The sequence below is a fragment of the Coregonus clupeaformis genome, chromosome 15 (assembly GCF_020615455.1).
Source record: "Coregonus clupeaformis isolate EN_2021a chromosome 15, ASM2061545v1, whole genome shotgun sequence".
In the NCBI taxonomy this organism is placed as follows: domain Eukaryota; kingdom Metazoa; phylum Chordata; class Actinopteri; order Salmoniformes; family Salmonidae; genus Coregonus; species Coregonus clupeaformis.
In genome coordinates this window covers 56,689,806-56,708,769 of record NC_059206.1, presented here as the reverse complement: position 1 = coordinate 56,708,769, position 18,964 = coordinate 56,689,806, and the positions used below count along the sequence as shown (strand labels likewise).

Here is an 18,964-nt window from a genome sequence, read left to right as displayed (position 1 = left end):
TGGTCAGCAAAAAAAAATTAACATTACGTAGCATCAATGTAACAAACCTTGAACATACCCTAAAATGTAACATGAATCAGATAAGCCTAGTTGTTGGTTAATATTGAACTTTTGGCTGCCTTGTCTTGCTCTGGAAAGTAGCACTGTGACGTTAGAGACGTAAAAATGTCATCTTAAAACTACAGACGGATTTTGGACAAAGTTGGCAGTCGTCTGTGGTTTTAATGGCTGTGTCCGAAATCTGTTGCCTACTATCCAAAACCTGTCTTGCCTACTACTTACCCCCGTCCTCTTATCTGATTATCAGCTGTTGTCAAACACACATGGGTCTGTAAAGATGCTTCTCTTCCTCAATAGTGTGCAGCAAATTCTACTAAATGAAAAGCGTAAATGACATCCTGGCATTTAAAGCGTACTAAACAAACAAACAAAAATGCACATACCTAATCAGCCTATTATTTTGAACGCAAGTATGGGTATTCGCATATGGCCAATGCGTTCAGGAACAGATTGTAGGTTAACAACACAAACCCTGTGGAGCCAGTGGAAGTCAAGCAGAACAACCCATTGTTGTCAAACCATTTGCATGCTCTAGTATAGTCCTATTCTCTCTGGGTGAATATTTCCATAATTGGCTTTGATGGGACTTGGAGAGGAGACCGCATCCTGCCTGTCTACCTGTGGGAGGACGCCAACAGGAAAATAATCTGTCCTGTAACGTCAGTTAATGCACACCTGTCTCCTGTAATTATAGTTATTAGAATAGTCTCCAATGATAATTACTGTTGACTGAGACAGACAGGTGACAATTTCTCTATGGATGAATGTTTACATAAATAGCCTTACTGTTAGTGATTATCTTATGCTATCAGTGACTTGAGTCAACTTGGCTAATAGGGTACTGTGTTTTTGTAGGCCAACCAAAGTAATCCAATGCATTTATTTAGGCATTCATTTATTTGCCAGGTTTGTTACACTTTCAAATTCCCCCACTCAAGCACCTGAAGTCCCTCATCATACTTGCAGATCAGAATACATTATATTGCCCTTAAAGAGGGCGAGAGTTGAGGTGCAACCAAACATTTGTATCATCATTGAAAAGGCAAAACAATCGCTTTCCATTTAAAAACATTTATTTTATTTAAACAACTATTAAAAGCTTGACGTTTCGGCCTTCATCAGAACCCTCAGGTTGTTTTCACACTAAGAAGAGCTGAAACTTTCCCCCCTACCCCATCCAGAGAGCAGAGGACAGAAAGCTTCTGAGAGCAGAGAACTTCATAGTTGTATTAACTCTGCCTCTTATGAGGAATGTGGCCTATCCCCTGCCCTCACCCTCCCTCCCTCCCCATAGCCCAGGCTGCACCTGCAGCGGCCTTGCTCTGCTCATTGTTGGAGCTCCTGCTGTCCCTGGCACACGTAGACACAAACCCAGCAGTGCTGAATAGGCAGGGTGGCGTTTTCACCCACCGCGGGGGCTAATCCAGCACAGGATAGCTGTGCAGTGACTCATATCACTCCTCGCTCAACAAACTGAAGGGTGCACATAGACATGCCACGAATAGAGCTGACATGTCAGAGGACTCGCCTAGTCAATGTCAGAGATGCACATCTGAACTTCTAGATAATATATTGATATCTGAACGTTCCACAACATTCTGGCCTGCTGAACCCATGCAACCCTAATGTACCTTTGATTTGAATCCATAGTGAATGTCCTGGAGAGTGGGTGTCGGGTGATGTAGAGGTGTTTGGTGTTCACTCTGGGGTTTCATTGGCGTTTCTATCTTTATCAAGCTTGAAACTGCCTGCTCTCTCACTCCCTGGCTACATGAAGCATTCTGCTCTACTCTGCTGTCTAAGCCTTGCCTCGGCCATACAGAACTGTAATGTTTAAATCCCTCTGTGATAAGAATGGAATGTAGCACAGTAATCGCTCACGTTTGTTTGCATGGGCAGCTCAGATATACCCAGGACCTTAGAGTGAAGGTACTGGGAGGAAACCTTTTGGTTGAATAAGTTTCCGCATAGACCTACTAAACTAAATAAATGCCTGCTAGTGAACTGTCACAATCTTCAATATGCTCAGGAAATGTTTGCTGTTTAAATAAAGTACTTATATCAAAAGTAAAGCCAGGACTAAACATAGTCATGTTTTGGATCTGTAGCAGACATGGTGGCCATACCTTCAGCTAATGGCTACTCTTTGACTAGTGGGGAAAGTCTTCTGTGATCAGTGACGAGCCTAAAGTAAGGATGCACCGAGAAATGGGTGTGTTTGTGTGGCTTTGCACTTCAGCGAAACGCCCACACTGTCATCAGGGCCAGCAGTCTGGTGCCTGTTAACGCACACTAAAAGAGAGAAGACAATCACGGTCAGTAGTAATACAACATGGTTGATGTGGAAGCTGTTCTGTAGGCACTGGCCAAATATAAGGTAAATGGATTATATTTAATCACACCGTTGGATTCCTCTATCCCTCTAGCTAGACAGTTGTACAGGCATGCCTTAGGCCAATAATTCAATATTGAACTGCAATGCTCAAAGTAGCTAGCTACACATAAGGAATGCAGTGAAGTGGTGTTATGTTGATGTTTGTTGTTATCCAGTCCAGAGGGGTATCCTACAACGCAAGCTAGATATTGATCGTCCGCCTGCCGCTAACTAGCAGGGTTGTAACTGCGCGTGCATGTTCCACGTGGCTAGTTGAACGCCGAACTCTTCATTGAGACAATGCTGAAACATCAATCCATGGGCAAGTCAGTGCTACATTTTCATTTGTGCCAACATCAGTTAGCCCAGACTTAGCCTGCCCAGGAGCAGGTTAGTTCTGATGGATTCGTTGCCATTAACATTGTCCTGACTAAAAAGTGAGCCACATTCGTATGACTGGTTATCTATCCCAGGTTGAACTCTTGAGTTGACCAAAGTTACCTCGCTAACTCCTCAAACCTGATTCGAACGATACCCCTCTGGTTCCTGTTTGGAAACGGTCAATGCCATTTTAGGCTACCCAAACTGTCTCCAGAATTGGTTACTGTGTGTGTTCAGCAGTAGTCTGGTGGCAGATTCTACTGTAGTATGGGGTTTGGAAAGAAGGGTGTGTCGTGTTAGTAGTCAAGATGAATCATAGTTAGACTACTGCTGAGAGAGAGTTATAGTGATCTAGAGGCATGCTCTGTCACAACATGCTCATAACAAGCTCTGATCCTCCCTTTTCTGGGGTTTTATAGTTTAACTGCTCTGTCTGTGCTGTGGTGGAGCTTTATTTTATGCATAGTTAAAGCTACTCTCCAGACCCTTCAGATCTGCAAACATTGAAGGGTTAGCCCAAAGGAGTGAATTGGATCTGGCTGCTACTCTACCAAAGGCTGCTTCATGCCCACTTGTTGGGCCACCACTCTCTCTCTCTTCACCCAGCCCCAGGTAGTCTTGTCCTGTCTCAGAGCAGCAGCAGCCTGTGCGCCCACACAGTCCTCCTTTGAGCCTTCTGTGTGTCACCCTGTTTATAAAGACTGAGGGTCTAAATTAGACTAATGACCTAGTCAGCACTGGTTGGTAAGTAATAAGTGGCTCTCCTGTCCTGGCTGTGTTTGCTGCGTTGTAGTAGAATTGTATTGTTCCTAGCTCTAACAGAGAGAAAAGCCATACCCGCCCCATGCCACCCCACATCTCCACACTTAGTGCTGTGTGTGTGTGCGTACACGTGCATATGTGTGGCAGCCAGGCAGGCAGCTATTGTGACCTCTGCTGCCTCTCTGAGAGCAGCAGCAGCAACACTCCACTCAGCCCTCCCTACAGCAACACAATACATTATCTTTGTCATCATCACCACCTTACATAACTACTGCTGTGAGCTGAGGACCACTTTAAAGTCCCCTTATCTGAAACCTGAGGAAAAAAGCAGCGAATTCTTGGATGTATATCACACTATTTTGCATGCTGAGGCTGTTGGAAAGAAGTAGTGTATCCAGGCAGTTTATAAACAAAAATGTCACTTCAAGCTATATTTTGATGGAGTACTGTAGTTGTTAGGCATTAACCACTACTTAGGCTATTATGGTGCTGTAGTCTGAGGTTAGAGCGAAGGGGAAAGGAGAAGTCTTAAAGTCTTGTCTGTGGTTTGTCAGCTCTGCTGTTCTAGGTTGGGACTAGGGCTGTATCCCAAATTGCTCGCCGCCCCCTACATAGAGCATTACTTTTGACCAGCGGGCCATACGGCCCTGGTCAAAAGTAGTGCCCTGTATAGGGAATATGGTGCGATTTGGGACACTGGGAGCTGTCATGTCTGGTTGATGAGTTGGTCTGTCTGACAGAGACACCACAAATTTGGGTAATTGGTATTTTATTAGGATCCCCATTAGCTGTTGCAAAAGCAGCAGCTACTCTTCCTGGGGTCCACACAAAATATGAAACATGACATAATGCAGAACATTAATAGACAAGAACAGCTCAAGGACAGAACTACATAATTTTTTTTTATAAAGGCACACTTAGCCTACATGTCAATACATACACACAAACTATCTAGGTCAAATAGGGGAGAGGCGTTGTGCCGTGAGGTGTTGCTTTATCTGGGGGTTTTTTTTAACCAGGTTTGCTGTTTCTGTGAGCAATATGAGATGGAAAGGAGTTCCAGTGGTGGAAAAAAAGTATTTAGTCAGCCACCAATTGTGCAAGTTCTCCCACTTAAAAAGATGAGAGAGGCCTGTAATTTTCATCATAGGTACACGTCAACTATGACAGACAAAATGAGATTTTTTTTCTCCAGAAAATCACATTGTAGGATTTTTTATGAATTTATTTGCACATTATGGTGGAAATAAGTATTTGGTCACCTACAAACAAGCAAGATTTCTGGCTCTCACAGACCTGTAACTTCTTCTTTAAGAGGCTCCTCTGTCCTCCACTCGTTACCTGTATTAATGGCACCTGTTTGAACTTGTTATCAGTATAAAATACACCTGTCCACAACCTCAAACAGTCACACTCCAAACTCCACTATGGCCAAGACCAAAGAGCTGTCAAAGGACACCAGAAACAAAATTGTAGACCTGCACCAGGCTGGGAAGACTGAATCTGCAATAGGTAAGCAGCTTGGTTTGAAGAAATCAACTGTGGGAGCAAAAATCCCAGAACCACACGGGGGGACCTAGTGAATGACCTGCAGAGAGCTGGGACCAAAGTAACAAAGCCTACCATCAGTAACACACTACGCCACCAGGGACTCAACTCCTGCAGTGCCAGACGTGTCCCCCTGCTTAAGCCAGTACATGTCCAGGCCCGTCTGAAGTTTGCTAGAGTGCATTTGGATGATCCAGAAGAGGATTGGGAGAATGTCATATGGTCAGATGAAACCAAAATATAACTTTTTGGTAAAAACTCGTCGTGTTTGGAGGACAAAGAATGCTGAGTTGCATCCAAAGAACACCGTACCTACTGTGAAGCATGGGGGTGGAAACATCATGCTTTGGGGCTGTTTTTCTGCAAAGGGACCAGGACGACTGATCCGTGTAAAGAAAAGAATGAATGGGGCCATGTATCGTGAGATTTTGAGTGAAAACCTCCTTCCATCAGCAAGGGCATTGAAGATGAAACGTGGCTGGCTCTTTCAGCATGACAATGATCCCAAACACACCGCCCGGGCAACGAAGGAGTGGCTTCGTAAGAAGCATTTCAAGGTCCTGGAGTGGCCTAGCCAGTCTCCAGATCTCAACCCCATAAAAAATCTTTGGAGGGAGTTGAAAGTTCGTGTTGCCCAGCGACAGCCCCAAAACATCACTGCTCTAAGAGGAGATCTGCATGGAGGAATGGGCCAAAATACCAGCAACAGTGTGTGAAAACCTTGTGAAGACTTACAGAAAACGTTTGACCTGTGTCATTGCCAACAAAGGGTATATAACAAAGTATTGAGAAACTTTAGTTATTGACCAAATACTTATTTTCCACCATAATTTGCAAATAAATTCATTAAAAATCCTACAATGTGATTTTCTGGATTTTTTTTCCTCATTTTGTCTGTCATAGTTGACGTGTACCTATGATGAAAATTACAGGCCTCTCATCTTTTTAAGTGGGAGAACTTGCACAATTGGTTGCTGACTAAATACTTTTTTTCCCCACTGTATAATACTGTACGTGGAGACAGTTTTTAATTAAAAGTACTGCAGCAATGAACTCACTGTTATGTGTAAAGGGGTGGGGGGGGGGGCGCACAACCAATGCATGGGGGGTTTATATACACTGAACAAAAATATAAACGCAGCATATAAAGTGCTGGTCCCATGCTTCCTGAGCTGAAATAAAAGATCCCAGAAATGTTCCATATGCACAAAAAGGTTATTTCTCTTTGTGCAGAAATTGGTTTACATCCCTGTTATTGAGCATTTTTGCCTTTGTCAAGATAATCCATCCACCTGACAGGTGTGGCATATCAAGAAGCTGATTAAACAGCATGATCATTACACAGGTGCACCCTGTGCTGAGGACAATAAAAGGCCACTCTAAAATGTGTAGTTTTGTCACACAACACAATGCCACAGATGTCTCAAGTTTTGGGGCAGTGTGCAATTGGCATGCTGACTGTAGGAATGTCCACCAGCTCCAACGTCGTTTTAGAGAATTTGGCAGTACGTCCAACCGGCCTCACAACCGCAGACCACATGTATGTGGGCGAGCGGTTTGCTGATGTCAACTTTGAACAGCCAATGGTGGCGGTGGGGTTATAGTATGGGCAGCGAACACAATTGCATTTATCGATGGCAATTTGAATGCACAGAGATACCGTGATGAGATCCTGAGGCCCATTGTCGTGCCATTCATCCGCCGCAATCACCTCATGTTTCAGCATTATAATGCACGGCCCCATATCGCAAGGATCTGTACACAATGCCTGGAAGCTGAAAATGTCCCAGTTGGCCTGCATACTCACCAGACATGTCACCCATTGAGCATGTTTGGGAGGCTCTAGATCAACGTATACGACAGCGTGTTCCAGTTCCCGCCATTGAAGAGGAATGGGACAACATTCCACAGGCCACAATCAACAGCCTGATCAACTCTATGTGAAGAAGATGTGCCATGTTCCATGAGGCAAATGGTGGTCTCATCAGATACTGACTGGTTTTCTGATCCACCTCCCTAACTTTTGTGACCAACAGATGCATATCTGTATTCCCAGTCATGTGAAATCCATAGATTAGGGCCTAATTTATTTATTTCAATTGACTGATTTCCTTATGAACTGTAAACCAATAAAATCTTTGAAATTGTAGCATGTTACATTTTATATTTTTGTTCAGTGTAAAAGTCTCATTAAAGTGTGGCTACATTTTCTGGCGCCTCCCTCATGTCAGCATCGGTTTGGACATTAGGATATAGCCTCCTGTCAGTTGGGGCCTCCTGTAGCTCAGTTGGTAGAGCATGGCGCTTGCAACGCCAGGGTTGTAGGTTCGATTCTCACAGGGGGCCAGTATGAAAAATGTATGCACTCACTAACTGTAAGTCGCTCTGGATAAGAGCATCTGCTAAATGACTAAAATGAAAATATAAAATGTAGCCAATATGCATGTCACCTACACGTTGACATGTAGGCATTTCTATTTATGTAGGCTACATGAAAAATAGGTTTGAATATTATTCCAATAATAATCTGATCCAGTTCTGATTGGCGTAATTGTTTGATATTGTGATTATTATTATTTTCTACTCCAAATTAAATCTATATTCTTCTTGTCCGACAATTTTTTTTTTTTACTTGACCCAGATGAGAACAAGCGTTAATGTCGAGCCCTGCCAAATCTTCTTTAAAGTTTCTTAGGCCTTGTCTAGACTTGACAGTTCATGCAGCTTTTGTAATCTGATAATGGAATTCCGAACACGTCATGCATCTACATTTTACATGTGTCCACATTGTCTGTTCCCGCGCTATATTCATATGCCAGTATGCATTCAAGAAACGGTCGAATTGGCAAAATATGATAACACAACAACAGCTGATGGCAGAAGCTAACTACTGTAGCTAAGTAGCCAGCTAACCTCTGTAGCTAGCAAGCAATGCTAAAGGAATTGCAAACAAGTTAGCACAACTCTAGCCAAACAAAGAAAATGTTTTTCTAAATATTAGCTAGCTGGCTAGCAAACACGTTCCCAACACACTAGGAACGTATTTCCTCCAACGTTATGATAAGGTGCTTCTCGGTCCCAAAACACAAGTTTCCTGGAGACTTTTGGGAGGAGTGCTGATGACGTCACCCACTGTATGCGCTTTCGGTAGCCTAATTTGCATCCAGACTAAAGAGAAATCCCAAACAGGTCTGAACACAATCAGACCACAGAGACTTTTGTGCGTCTAGACCCGTCTTTTTAATGCGAGCTTCGTATTCTGATAGCAGAAGTTGCATGTAAGTGTCAAGTGCAGACACGACCTTAGTTTGTACTGTATAGGCTACTAAAATATGTCAGTTGAAATTTTAATGTTTAACTTAACTGCCTAGCTCGGCTGACTATCGGCTGAAGTGACATCAGAACGGAGTTGTTTGTGTTGTCAGAATGTGTCCCAGAATGTTAATCTGATAAAATAATTTGATGCACGCTGCATCATTCCTGGATGGCTGCCTTGTTTACGTTCCTGTAAATCTATTGGCCAAAAACATTTTTGTTTTAATGAGCAGCAACTTAAAACGTTCCTGTAATTGTTTTAATTATCTCATGTCTTTTCACATTATCTTTTTCTTTGACAAATTAACTGAATAAAATGGACATTTAGGCTGTTAAAATATGAAAAGTAACCCTACACCCAAAAAGGCAGATTCTGGGATTGGTGGAACTTGAACTGAAATTCTGTGACCACACACTCACCCTCTCCAAGCCTCAGTCTAACCTCTGAGAAGGCCCTTCTCCTCAAGCTTACTGGACTGTATCAGGTGTGAGGTCACACAAGGGTTCACTCTGTGCCTGCCTTTCTGCTTCTGCGGCTCTGTGTGTGTGTGTGTGTGTGTGTGTGTGTGTGTGTGTGTGTGTGTGTGTGTAGGCACGTGTAAGTGAAAGTCACATGGTCATAGTGGTTTCATAGTATAGACCACCATGCCTGTGTTGTGTTCAAGCTTCCCCTCTTGGCTGATTTCTGTGTCACTCAAACAGTGTTGTGCTCCTCTCTCTGCCTTCCAGACTCTGTCAAATGAAGCTCACTGTGTGGAGGACATTCTGAGGGTAAGTTGTCCCTAAATCTTTACTTACAGCTGTAATCAATCCTACAGACTTGAGGTGGTGGTTGCTCAGTTTGTTTGTCAGTGCTATTATCATCATGATCAATGTTGGGTTGCTAAAGAGGGATCAGTTGCTGAGCACACGGCCGCTTTTCACATTCCTGTGTTAAATCCAACTCATGTTTACAGAGCAAGCTACTGTAGCATGCATTCTGGACAGAAGACCGCTTAATGTGCTGTATGAATCAGTCATAATGGTTCTGCTGTGTGGTGTAGTTAGTCCTCCTCTCTGGGTCTTAGAAGTTGACTTGGTAGGAGGGCACAGTGAACTCTAGTACACAATCTTTTATTTTTATTTTACCAGGTTGGTCTCATTGAGATTTAAAAATCTATTTTGCAAGAGAGACCTGGCCATCTGTATTTACTATGGGGCTCTAATGGCCTAGCTAATACTTATTTTCACAACTCTCTCTCGCTCGCGCTCTCTCCTTCAGGAAATGACCCACTCCTGGCCTCCTCTCCTGACTGCCATCCACACACCCAGCACATCTGAGCCCTCCAAGTTCTCCTTCCCAGTCAAGGTGAGGTCCCTCTCAGCTCATTGAGCTGCTAAAACTTTTACAACTCCACTCCTTTTGTTTCTCTATACTCCATTGTATAAGCTTTAGGTATTTGCATAACCTAAAAAACTTCAGGCAATGTGCTTTACTGTACTAGCAACGTAGACTCCCCAAATCAATTTCCCCTCATCTTACGCATGTTCGACTTAGTCACAGACAGTGTTGCACAACACCTACACCACATACACTACCGTTCAAAAGTTTGGGGTCACTTAGAAATGTCCTTGTAATCTAAAGAAAAGCATTTTTTTTGTCCATTTAAAATAACATCAAATTGATCAGAAATACAGTGTAGACATTGTTAATGTTGTAAATGGCTATTGTAGCTGGAAACGGCTGATTTTTAATGGAATATCTACATAGGTGTACAGAGGCCCATTATCAGCAACCATCAGTCCTGTGTTCCAATGGCACGTTGTGTTTGCTAATCCAAGTTTATCATTTTAAAAGGCTAATTGATCATTAGAAAACCCTTTTGCAGTTATGTTAGCACAGCTGAAAACTGTTGTGCTGATTTAAAGAAGCAATAAAACCTTCTTGAGACTAGTTGAGTATCTGGAGCATCAGCAATTGTGGGTTCGATTACAGGCTCAAAATGGCCAGAAACAAAAAACTTTCTTCTGAAACTCGTCAGTCTATTCTTGTTCTGAGAAATGAAGGCTATTCCATGTGAGAAATTGCCAAGAAACTGAAGATCTCGTGTGTACTACTCCCTTCACAGAACAGCGCAAACTGGCTCTAACCAGAATAGAAAGAGGAGTGGGAGGCCCCAGTGCACAACTGAGCAAGAGGACAAATACATTAAGAGTGTCTAGTTTGAGAAACAGACACCTCACAGGTTCTCAACTGACAGCTTCATTAAATAGTACCCGCAAAACACCAGTCTCAACGTCAACAGTGAAGAGGCGACTCCAGGATGCTGACCTTCTAGGCAGAGTTGCAAAGAAAAAGCCATATCTCAGACTGGCCAATAAAAAGAAAAGATTAAGATGGGCAAAAGAACACAGACACTGGACAGAGGAAGATTGGAAAAAAGTGTTATGGACAGACAAATCGAAGTTTGACGTGTTCGGATCACAAAGAAGAACATTTGTGAGACACAGACCAAATGAAAAGATGCTGGAGGAGTGCTTGATGCAATCTGTCAAGGATGGTGGAGGCAATGTGATGGTCTGGGGGTGCTTTGGTGGTGGTAAATTAGGAGATTTGTACAGGGTGAAAGGGATCTTGAAGAAGGAAGGCTATCACTCTATTTTGCAATGCCATACCCTGTGGACGGCGCTTGATTGGAGCCAATTTCCTCCTACAACAGGACAATGACCCAAAGCACAGCTCCAAACTATGCAAGAACTATTTAGGGAAGAAGCAGTCAGCTGGTATTCTGTCTATAATGGAGTGGCCAGCAGTCACCGGATCTCAACCCTATTGAGCTGTTGTGGGAGCAGCTTGCCCATCAAGCCAATCCAACTTGTGGGAGGTGCTTCAGGAAGCATGGGGTGAAATCTCTTCAGATTACCTCAACAAATTGACAACTAGAATGCCAAAGGTCTACAAGGCTGTAATTGCTGCAAATGGAGGATTCTTTGACAAAAGCAGTTTGAAGGACACAATTATTTCAATTAGAAATCATTATTTCTAACCTTGTCAATGACTACATTTTCTATTCATTTTGCTATATTTCCTATTCGAACTCATTTCATGTATGTTTTCATGGAAAACAAGGACATTTCTAAGTGGCCCCAAACCTTTGAACAGTAGTGTACATTATGTCCGTTAATCATCAGTGTTGTTATAGATTACAAGGGAATGCATAAAACACCTCTGTGTGTGTGTGCATTCACTGTGTTTGTGTTCACTGTTATCCCGTTCATACCAAGATGAAAAACTGCCAACTTTAGCATTCCGCCAACTTTTCTTTATATCTGAAAGGTATTGCCGGTAACAAAGTACTTTTATTTCCGCCAATCGGTATTATGTTTAAAAGTCCCGCCAACGCCTCAGTATAAAATGTCACCTTTCATCTTACTGGCTTTGGCATGCATTAAATCATGAACATTCTATTGTTTTCTGACGTCAAACTTCTCCTTGTCAATCACAAAGCTTCACAAAAATCCATTTGTTTTACATTTATGTAGTTCTGTCCTTGAGCTGTTCTTGTCTATTGTCACAGAAATGCTTTGGCATTTAGCCTGGGCAATTTAGCTTTGGCAATTTGCACATTGCCATTTCATCTTGACTTTGACAGGTAAATATTTAAAGGCCCTAATATTTAGCTAATAAATTATGGGTTAATATGCATAAGTTCCTAACTTGGCCTATAGGCACTGGACGGCTATCCGTTCCAAACTTTTTAAATTGTATTTCCAAGCACTAGCATTTCGACCAATTTTATAAGTTGGTTTAGATAGAACTCTTCCAAAACCTGGCTGAGAATAAAGATAAATATGGTGGCTCCCTTTGCCCTGGAAGAAGTAGTGTTCATTTATCTATCTCTTAAACAATGTAAACTACACTTTGGTCCCATTGTTGCTCACACAATTTATATTTGGTGCAAAATTGAAAAACTATGCAACTGCCATGCCCAGACTCCAATATTGAACAATAATGCCTTGCGATCTGGAGGACGGCCTTTTACATCACCCCAATGGTCCAAATGTGGTAAATGTACCCTTGGCGATATCATGGATAGTAATGGTTTGAAGACATTCCAAGATCTGAAAGAAGCAGCTATGCTGGCCTATTGAGTTCCATGGGAAACCCAGCTGTCGAACCATCCAATGATGGCATTTGTAAGCAGATTATCTGGTCTCCCGAAGGACTAATCTCTGTAATATATAAACAACTATTGGAAAACTCATACTCTGAGCTTGCCATTAAAAAAGTATGGGCCGCAGATCTATGCATCCAATAACAATCAAAACAACAGGTTGTAATGTCAATAATTTGAAGAGGAGATTAATAGAGTTAAAGGTGTATTTCAGGATATTTAAATTATCCTAGCTGGGGTTTCTAAAATGATGATTGACAGATACAAAATAACAAACTATTGATTTCATTTGCATGGCACAGCCATGTAGCCTATAGGTTACACAGACCAGTAACATAATTAAACTCAAAATATGCCATTCTATTCTTTTGAAAATACATTTGCTTAGTCTTATGTTTCTTAGGACCTGCCTAAAATAATTAATAATGGATTTCTTTGTGATTGTGTATATTCAATGGATTTTTATTAAAATAAACACCCATCCACAACGGACCACCCCTACTTCCACTCGTCAACGGTGTCGGCATGCGCACAGGATGTAAAAGGCTTATGCCGGCAAGAATATGGTAAAAATGGGACTGTTTGAAAGGGGGTCATATAAACATTGTCCCGTTTTTTTTTTACAGGCAACATACTGTAAATCCTGTGTGGAAAAGCGTATCTGTGTGTGTTTACTGTGTGTGTCACTAAGGCTTTTTCTACTTTGTCCCCTCACAGGAAGCACAGCATGTCCCACCTGCATTTCCAGGACAAAGTAAGTCAATGTGGGGGAATGGGAGTCTACACTCACTTGGTTTATCATATTACATGCATCACGTTTAAAACACTAGCTTAGCAGTGTTTCTCTGAGAACAAACTGCCCCCTGGCCTCTGAAATGAGGCTATGTTAGCTCATTTGACAGTTGATGGGGGTCGCTCTCTCTCTCTCTACAGCCCCATTTCCATGATTGTGCTATAAATGCCAGCTGGGCTTGCTCTCACTCTTTTAGTCTCTCTCTCTCTCTCTCTCTCTCTCTCTCTCTCTCTCTCTCTCTCTCTCTCTCTCTCTCTCTCTCTCTCTCTCTCGCTACCTCTCTCTCTCTCTCTCTCTCGCTACCTCTCTCTCTCTCGCTACCTCTCTACCTCTCTCTCTCGCTACCTCTCTACCTCTCTCTCTCGCTACCTCTCTACCTCTCTCTCTCGCTACCTCTCTACCTCGCTACCTCTCTCTCGCTACCTCTCTCTCTCTCTCTCTACCTCTCTCTCTCTCTCTCTCTCTCGCTACCTCTCTCTCTCTCGCTACCTCTCTACCTCTCTCTACCTCTCTACCTCTCTCTCTCGCTACCTCTCTCTCTCGCTACCTCTCTCTCTCGCTACCTCTCTCTCTCTCTCGCTACCTCTCTCTCTCTCTCGCTACCTCTCTCTCTCTCTCGCTACCTCTCTCTCTCTCGCTACCTCTCTCTCTCTCTCTCGCTACCTCTCTCTCTCTCTCTCGCTACCTCTCTCTCTCTCGCTACCTCTCTCTCTCTCTCGCTACCTCTCTCTCTCTCTCTCTCGCTACCTCTCTCTCTCTCGCTACCTCTCTCTCTCTCACGCTACCTCTCTCTCTCTCTCTCTCTCTCTCACGCTACCTCTCTCTCTCTCTCTCACACGCTACCTCTCTCTCCTCCCCCCCCCTCTCTCAACCCACCACAACACTAGGGGTAAAAAAAAAAATCACTCTGGCATCAGCTTGTGTTATCCTCATCAGAGAGTTAAAACCTCCTGTTGCCGTTTAACATCAAAGCCACTGGAGAATGGTATCTTCCTCTGCTGCAGTGGCACTCTTTCTCTTCTCTATATCCATCTCTCTCTCTCTCTTCATCTCTGCTAGACTTCGTCACAAACAGTTGAGCCTCTCGTCCCCCAGAGTTAGAAAGTCATTGATCACAGCCATGTTGTTCATCTCCCATCCATTGAACTGGCCGGCCAATAAATAATAAACCTCCCAAATGAGCTCAGCTCTTGCCCCTGGGTCTTTAAGGTTTTATTGACCTATTCCTTCCCTCTCCTAACCTCACTAATTGGGGATCAGCCGTGATGTTGCTGCTGAAGGGGTGTGTCCTATCTACTGGGTTTTAGTAAGGGGGTGTGTCCTATATCCTATGATCTGTGTTTTAGTAAGGGGCAATGTTCTCTAAAAAAATTTTCAGCACTGAACAAAATTTCAGGTCTGCTGTGCGCCAAATTCTGTGCAACTTCCAGCGCACGTTTACTGTGAACACTGAAAAAAGTATGTGGACACCCCTTCAAATTAGTGGATTTGTCTATTTCAGCCACACCCGTTGCTGACAGGTGTATAAAATCGAGCACACAGCCATGCAATCTCCATAGACAAACATTGGCAGTAGGATTGCCCGTACTGAAGAGCTCAATGACTTTCAACGTGGCACCGTCATAGGATGCCACCTTGCCAACAAGTTAGTTCTTCAAATTTCTGCCCTGCTAGAGCTGCCCCAGTCAACTGTAAGTGCTGTTATTGTGAAGTGGAAACGTCTAGGAGCAACAACGGCTCAGCCGCGAAGTGGTAGGCCACACCACACAAGCTCACAGAATGGGACAGCAGAGTGCTGTTGTGCGTAAAAATCATCTGTCCTCGGTTGCAACACTCACAACCGAGTTCCAAACTGCCTCTGGAAGCAACGTCAGCATAAGAACTGTTTGTCGAGAGCGTCATAAAATTGGTTTCCATGGCCGAGCAGTCGCACACAAGCCTAAGATCACCATGTGCAATGCCAATCATCGGCTGGAGTGGTGTAAAGCTCGCCGCCGTTGGACTCAGGAGCACGCTTCATCTGGCAGTCTGACGGACTAATCTGGGTTTGGTGGATGCCAGGAGAACGCTACCTGCCCCAATGCATAGTGCCAACTGTATAGTTAGGTGGAGGAGGAATAATGGTTTTTCATGGTTCGGGCAATGCCCCTTAGTTCCAGTGAAGGGAAATCTTAACGCTACAGCATACAATGACATTCTAGACGATTCTGCGCTTCCAACTTTGTGGCAACAGTTTGGGGAAGGCCTTTTCCTGTTTCAGCATGACAATGCCTCCATGCACAAAGTGAGGTCCATACAGAAATGTTTTTTTCGAGATCGGTGTGGATGAACTTGACTGGCCTGCACAGAGCCCTGACATCAACCCCGTTGAACACCTTTGGGATGAATTGGAACGCCGACTGCGAGCCAGGCCTAATCGCCCAACATCAGTGCCCGACCTCACTAATGCTCTTGAGGCTGAATGGAAGCAAGTCCCCACAGCAATGTTGCAACATCTAGTGGAAAGACTTCCCAGAAGAGTGGAGGCTGTTATAGCAGTAAAGGGGGGACCAACTCCATATTAATGCCCATGACTTTGGAATTAGATGTTCGACGAGCAGGTGTCCACGTACTTTTGGCCATGTAGTGTATCTATAACTGGGCAAACTAGCAAAGGATATGAACAAATGTGCAAACGTGGCTACATGCAGCTCTCACTTTGATATCAAAACAAGTGCATCTACACACGACCGCTCATGCAGTTCAAAGTGAATGGCACAGATCCATGTATGGCAATGGTCTATTTGCATATAGGCCTACTGCAACTGAATGGTTATGCCACACTGGTTTGTGTAGAATACCGGCTGAGTCGTGCATGTCAATGCAATAGAATCCTACTCCGATGCGTTCTGCCTACAACAAAATCTCTTGCATAGTTAGTTTGTTTCGGTATGTTGCTTTGGAAGTGGCTAATAATACGTTGATTCGATCTCAATTCCCACAGTAAAGGGAATCATTGACAGAGTTAATTAAGGGGGAAAACTCTCAAGTCAACTTTCCAATCTCGTGCGCAGGCTGATATTTCTTCTGCAGGTCAGTCCCGAGTGTGAGCAGCTTAGAGTGAATATTGGTAAGGTGGTGTATCCAATCATCTGTCTTTTAGTAATGATGTTTGGTGTTATTTTATCTCTTCCCAGAACACTATGGATCACCTCCACCAGCCCCTTCCTCCACAATCATCTGTCAACAGAGCTCATCGTGAGTATACTTTCACCCTCTGTCATGTCCCCAATGTGTACTAATTTCCCCAAAGTGGGGCCACAGTGTGCCCTCGTCTCTCATTGGGGTTGAAAAGGTTGCAGTGTGATCCTCTGTGGCCTGAGAGAACATCCAGGGGGAGGAGGTATTGTGTGTGTGTGTGTGTGTGTGTGTGTGTTTGTTCGTTATGCAGTGAGTCCAGAACAGTGCAGGCCGTGTATTAGATTATGTCATAGACTCTTCAGATATATTTACATTTACATTTACATTTTAGTCATTTAGCAGACGCTCTTAACCAGAGCGACTTACAGGAGCAATTAGGGTCAAGTGCCTTGCTCAAGGGCACATTAACGTCATTTAGCAGACGCTCTTAGCCAGAGCGACTCACAAATTGGTACGTTCACCCCTATAGCCAGTGGGATAACCACTTTACAATTTGGGGGGGGTTAGAAGGATTACTTTATCCTATCCCAGGTATTCCTTAAAGAGGTGGGGTTTCAGATGTCTCCGGAAGGTGGTGAGTGACTCCGCTGTCCTGGCGTCGTGAGGGGAGCTTGTTCCACCATTGGGGTGCCAGAGCAGCGAACAGTTTTGACTGGGCTGAGGGGGAGCTATGCTTCCGCAGAGGAAGGGGAGCCAGCAGGCCAGAGGTGGATGAACGCAATGCCCTCGTTTGGGTGTAGGGACTGATCAGAGCCTGAAGGTACAGAGGTGCCGTTCCCCTCACTGCTCCATAGGCAAGCACCATGGTCTTGTAGCGGATGCGAGCTTCAACTGGAAGCCAGTGGAGTGTGCGGAGGAGGGGGTGACGTGAGAGAACTTGGGAAGGTTGAACACCAGACAGGCTGCGGCATTCTGGATGAGTTGTAGGGGTTTAATGGCACAGGCAGGGAGGCCAGCCAACAGCGAGTTGCAGTAGTCCAGACGGGAGATGACAAGTGCCTGGATTAGGACCTGTGCCGCTTCTTGTGTGAGGCAGGGTCGTACTCTCCGAATGTTGTAGAGCATGAACCTGCAGGAGCGGGTCACCGCCTTGATGTTGGCGGAGAACGACAGGGTGTTGTCCAGGGTCATGCCTAGGCTCTTCGCACTCTGGGAGGAGGACACAGCGGAGTTGTCAACCGTGATGGCGAGATCATGGAACGGGCAGTCCTTCCCGGGAGGAAGAGCAGCTCCGTCTTGCCAGGGTTCAGCTTGAGGTGGTGATCCGTCATCCATACTGATATGTCTGCCAGACATGCAGAGATGCGATTCGCCACCTGGTTATCAGAAGGGGGAAAGGAGAAGATTAGTTGTGTATCGTCAGCGTAGCAATGATATGAAAGGCCATGTGAGGATATGACAGAGCCAAGTGACTTGGTGTATAGGGAGAAAAGGAGAGGGCCTAGAACTGAGCCCTGGGGGACACCAGTGGTGAGAGCGCGTGGTGCGGAGACAGCTTCTCGCCACGCCACTTGGTAGGAGCGACCGGTCAGGTAGGACGCAATCCAGGAGTGAGCCGCGCCGGAGATGCCCAGCTCGGAGAGGGTGGAGAGGAGGATCTGATGGTTCACAGTATCAAAGGCAGCAGACAGGTCTAGAAGGACAAGAGCAGAGGAGAGAGAGTTAGCTTTAGCAGTGCGGAGAGTCTCCGTGACACAGAGAAGAGCAGTCTCAGTTGAATGACCAGTCCTGAAACCTGATTGGTTTGGATCAAGGAGGTCATTCTGAGAGAGATAGCAAGAGAGTTGGCTAAAGACGGCACGCTCAATAGTTTTGGAAAGAAAAGAAAGAAGGGATACTGGTCTGTAGTTGTTGACATCAGTGGGGTCGAGTGTTGGTTTTTTGAGAAGGGGAGCAACTCTCGCTCTCTTGAAGACGGAAGGGACATGACCAGCGGTCAAGGATGAGTTGATCAGCGAGGTGAGGTAGGGGAGAAGGTCACCGGAGATGGTCTGGAGAAGAGAGGAGGGATGGGGTCAAGCGGGCAGGTTGTTGGGCGGCCTGCAGTCACAAGTCGCAGGATTTTATCTGGAGAGAGAGGGGAGAAAGAAGTCAGAGCATAGGGTAGGGCAGTGTGAGCAGGACCAACAGTGTCATTAGACTTAACAAACGAGGATCGGATGTCGTCAACCTTCTTTTCAAAGTGGTTGACGAAGTCATCCACAGAGAGAGAGGAGGGGGGAGGATTCAGGAGGGAGGAAAATGTGGCAAAGAGCTTCCTAGGGTTAGAGGCAGATGCTTGGAATTTAGAGTGGTAGAAGGTGGCCTTAGCAGCAGAAACAGATGAAGAAAATGTAGAGAGGAGGGAGTGAAAAGAAGCCAGGTCGGCAGGGAGTTTAGTTTTCTTCCATTTCCGCT

At 44.5% G+C, this 18,964-nt stretch overlaps 1 protein-coding gene across 2 annotated transcripts in view; it reads left to right on the top strand.

Moving 5' to 3' along the window:
* The window catches only part of LOC121582740 (AF4/FMR2 family member 1), a 79,448-nt gene that overhangs the window by 22,799 nt on the left and 37,685 nt on the right, over positions 1–18,964 (top strand). For both annotated transcript variants that reach the window (XM_041898807.2, XM_041898806.2), the window contains exons 4-7: positions 9,170–9,211; positions 9,702–9,788; positions 13,312–13,348; positions 16,564–16,624. In XM_041898807.2, coding sequence (XP_041754741.2) covers positions 9,170–9,211; positions 9,702–9,788; positions 13,312–13,348; positions 16,564–16,624 — 227 coding nt within the window. The remainder of the gene's footprint in view (positions 1–9,169; positions 9,212–9,701; positions 9,789–13,311; positions 13,349–16,563; positions 16,625–18,964) is intronic.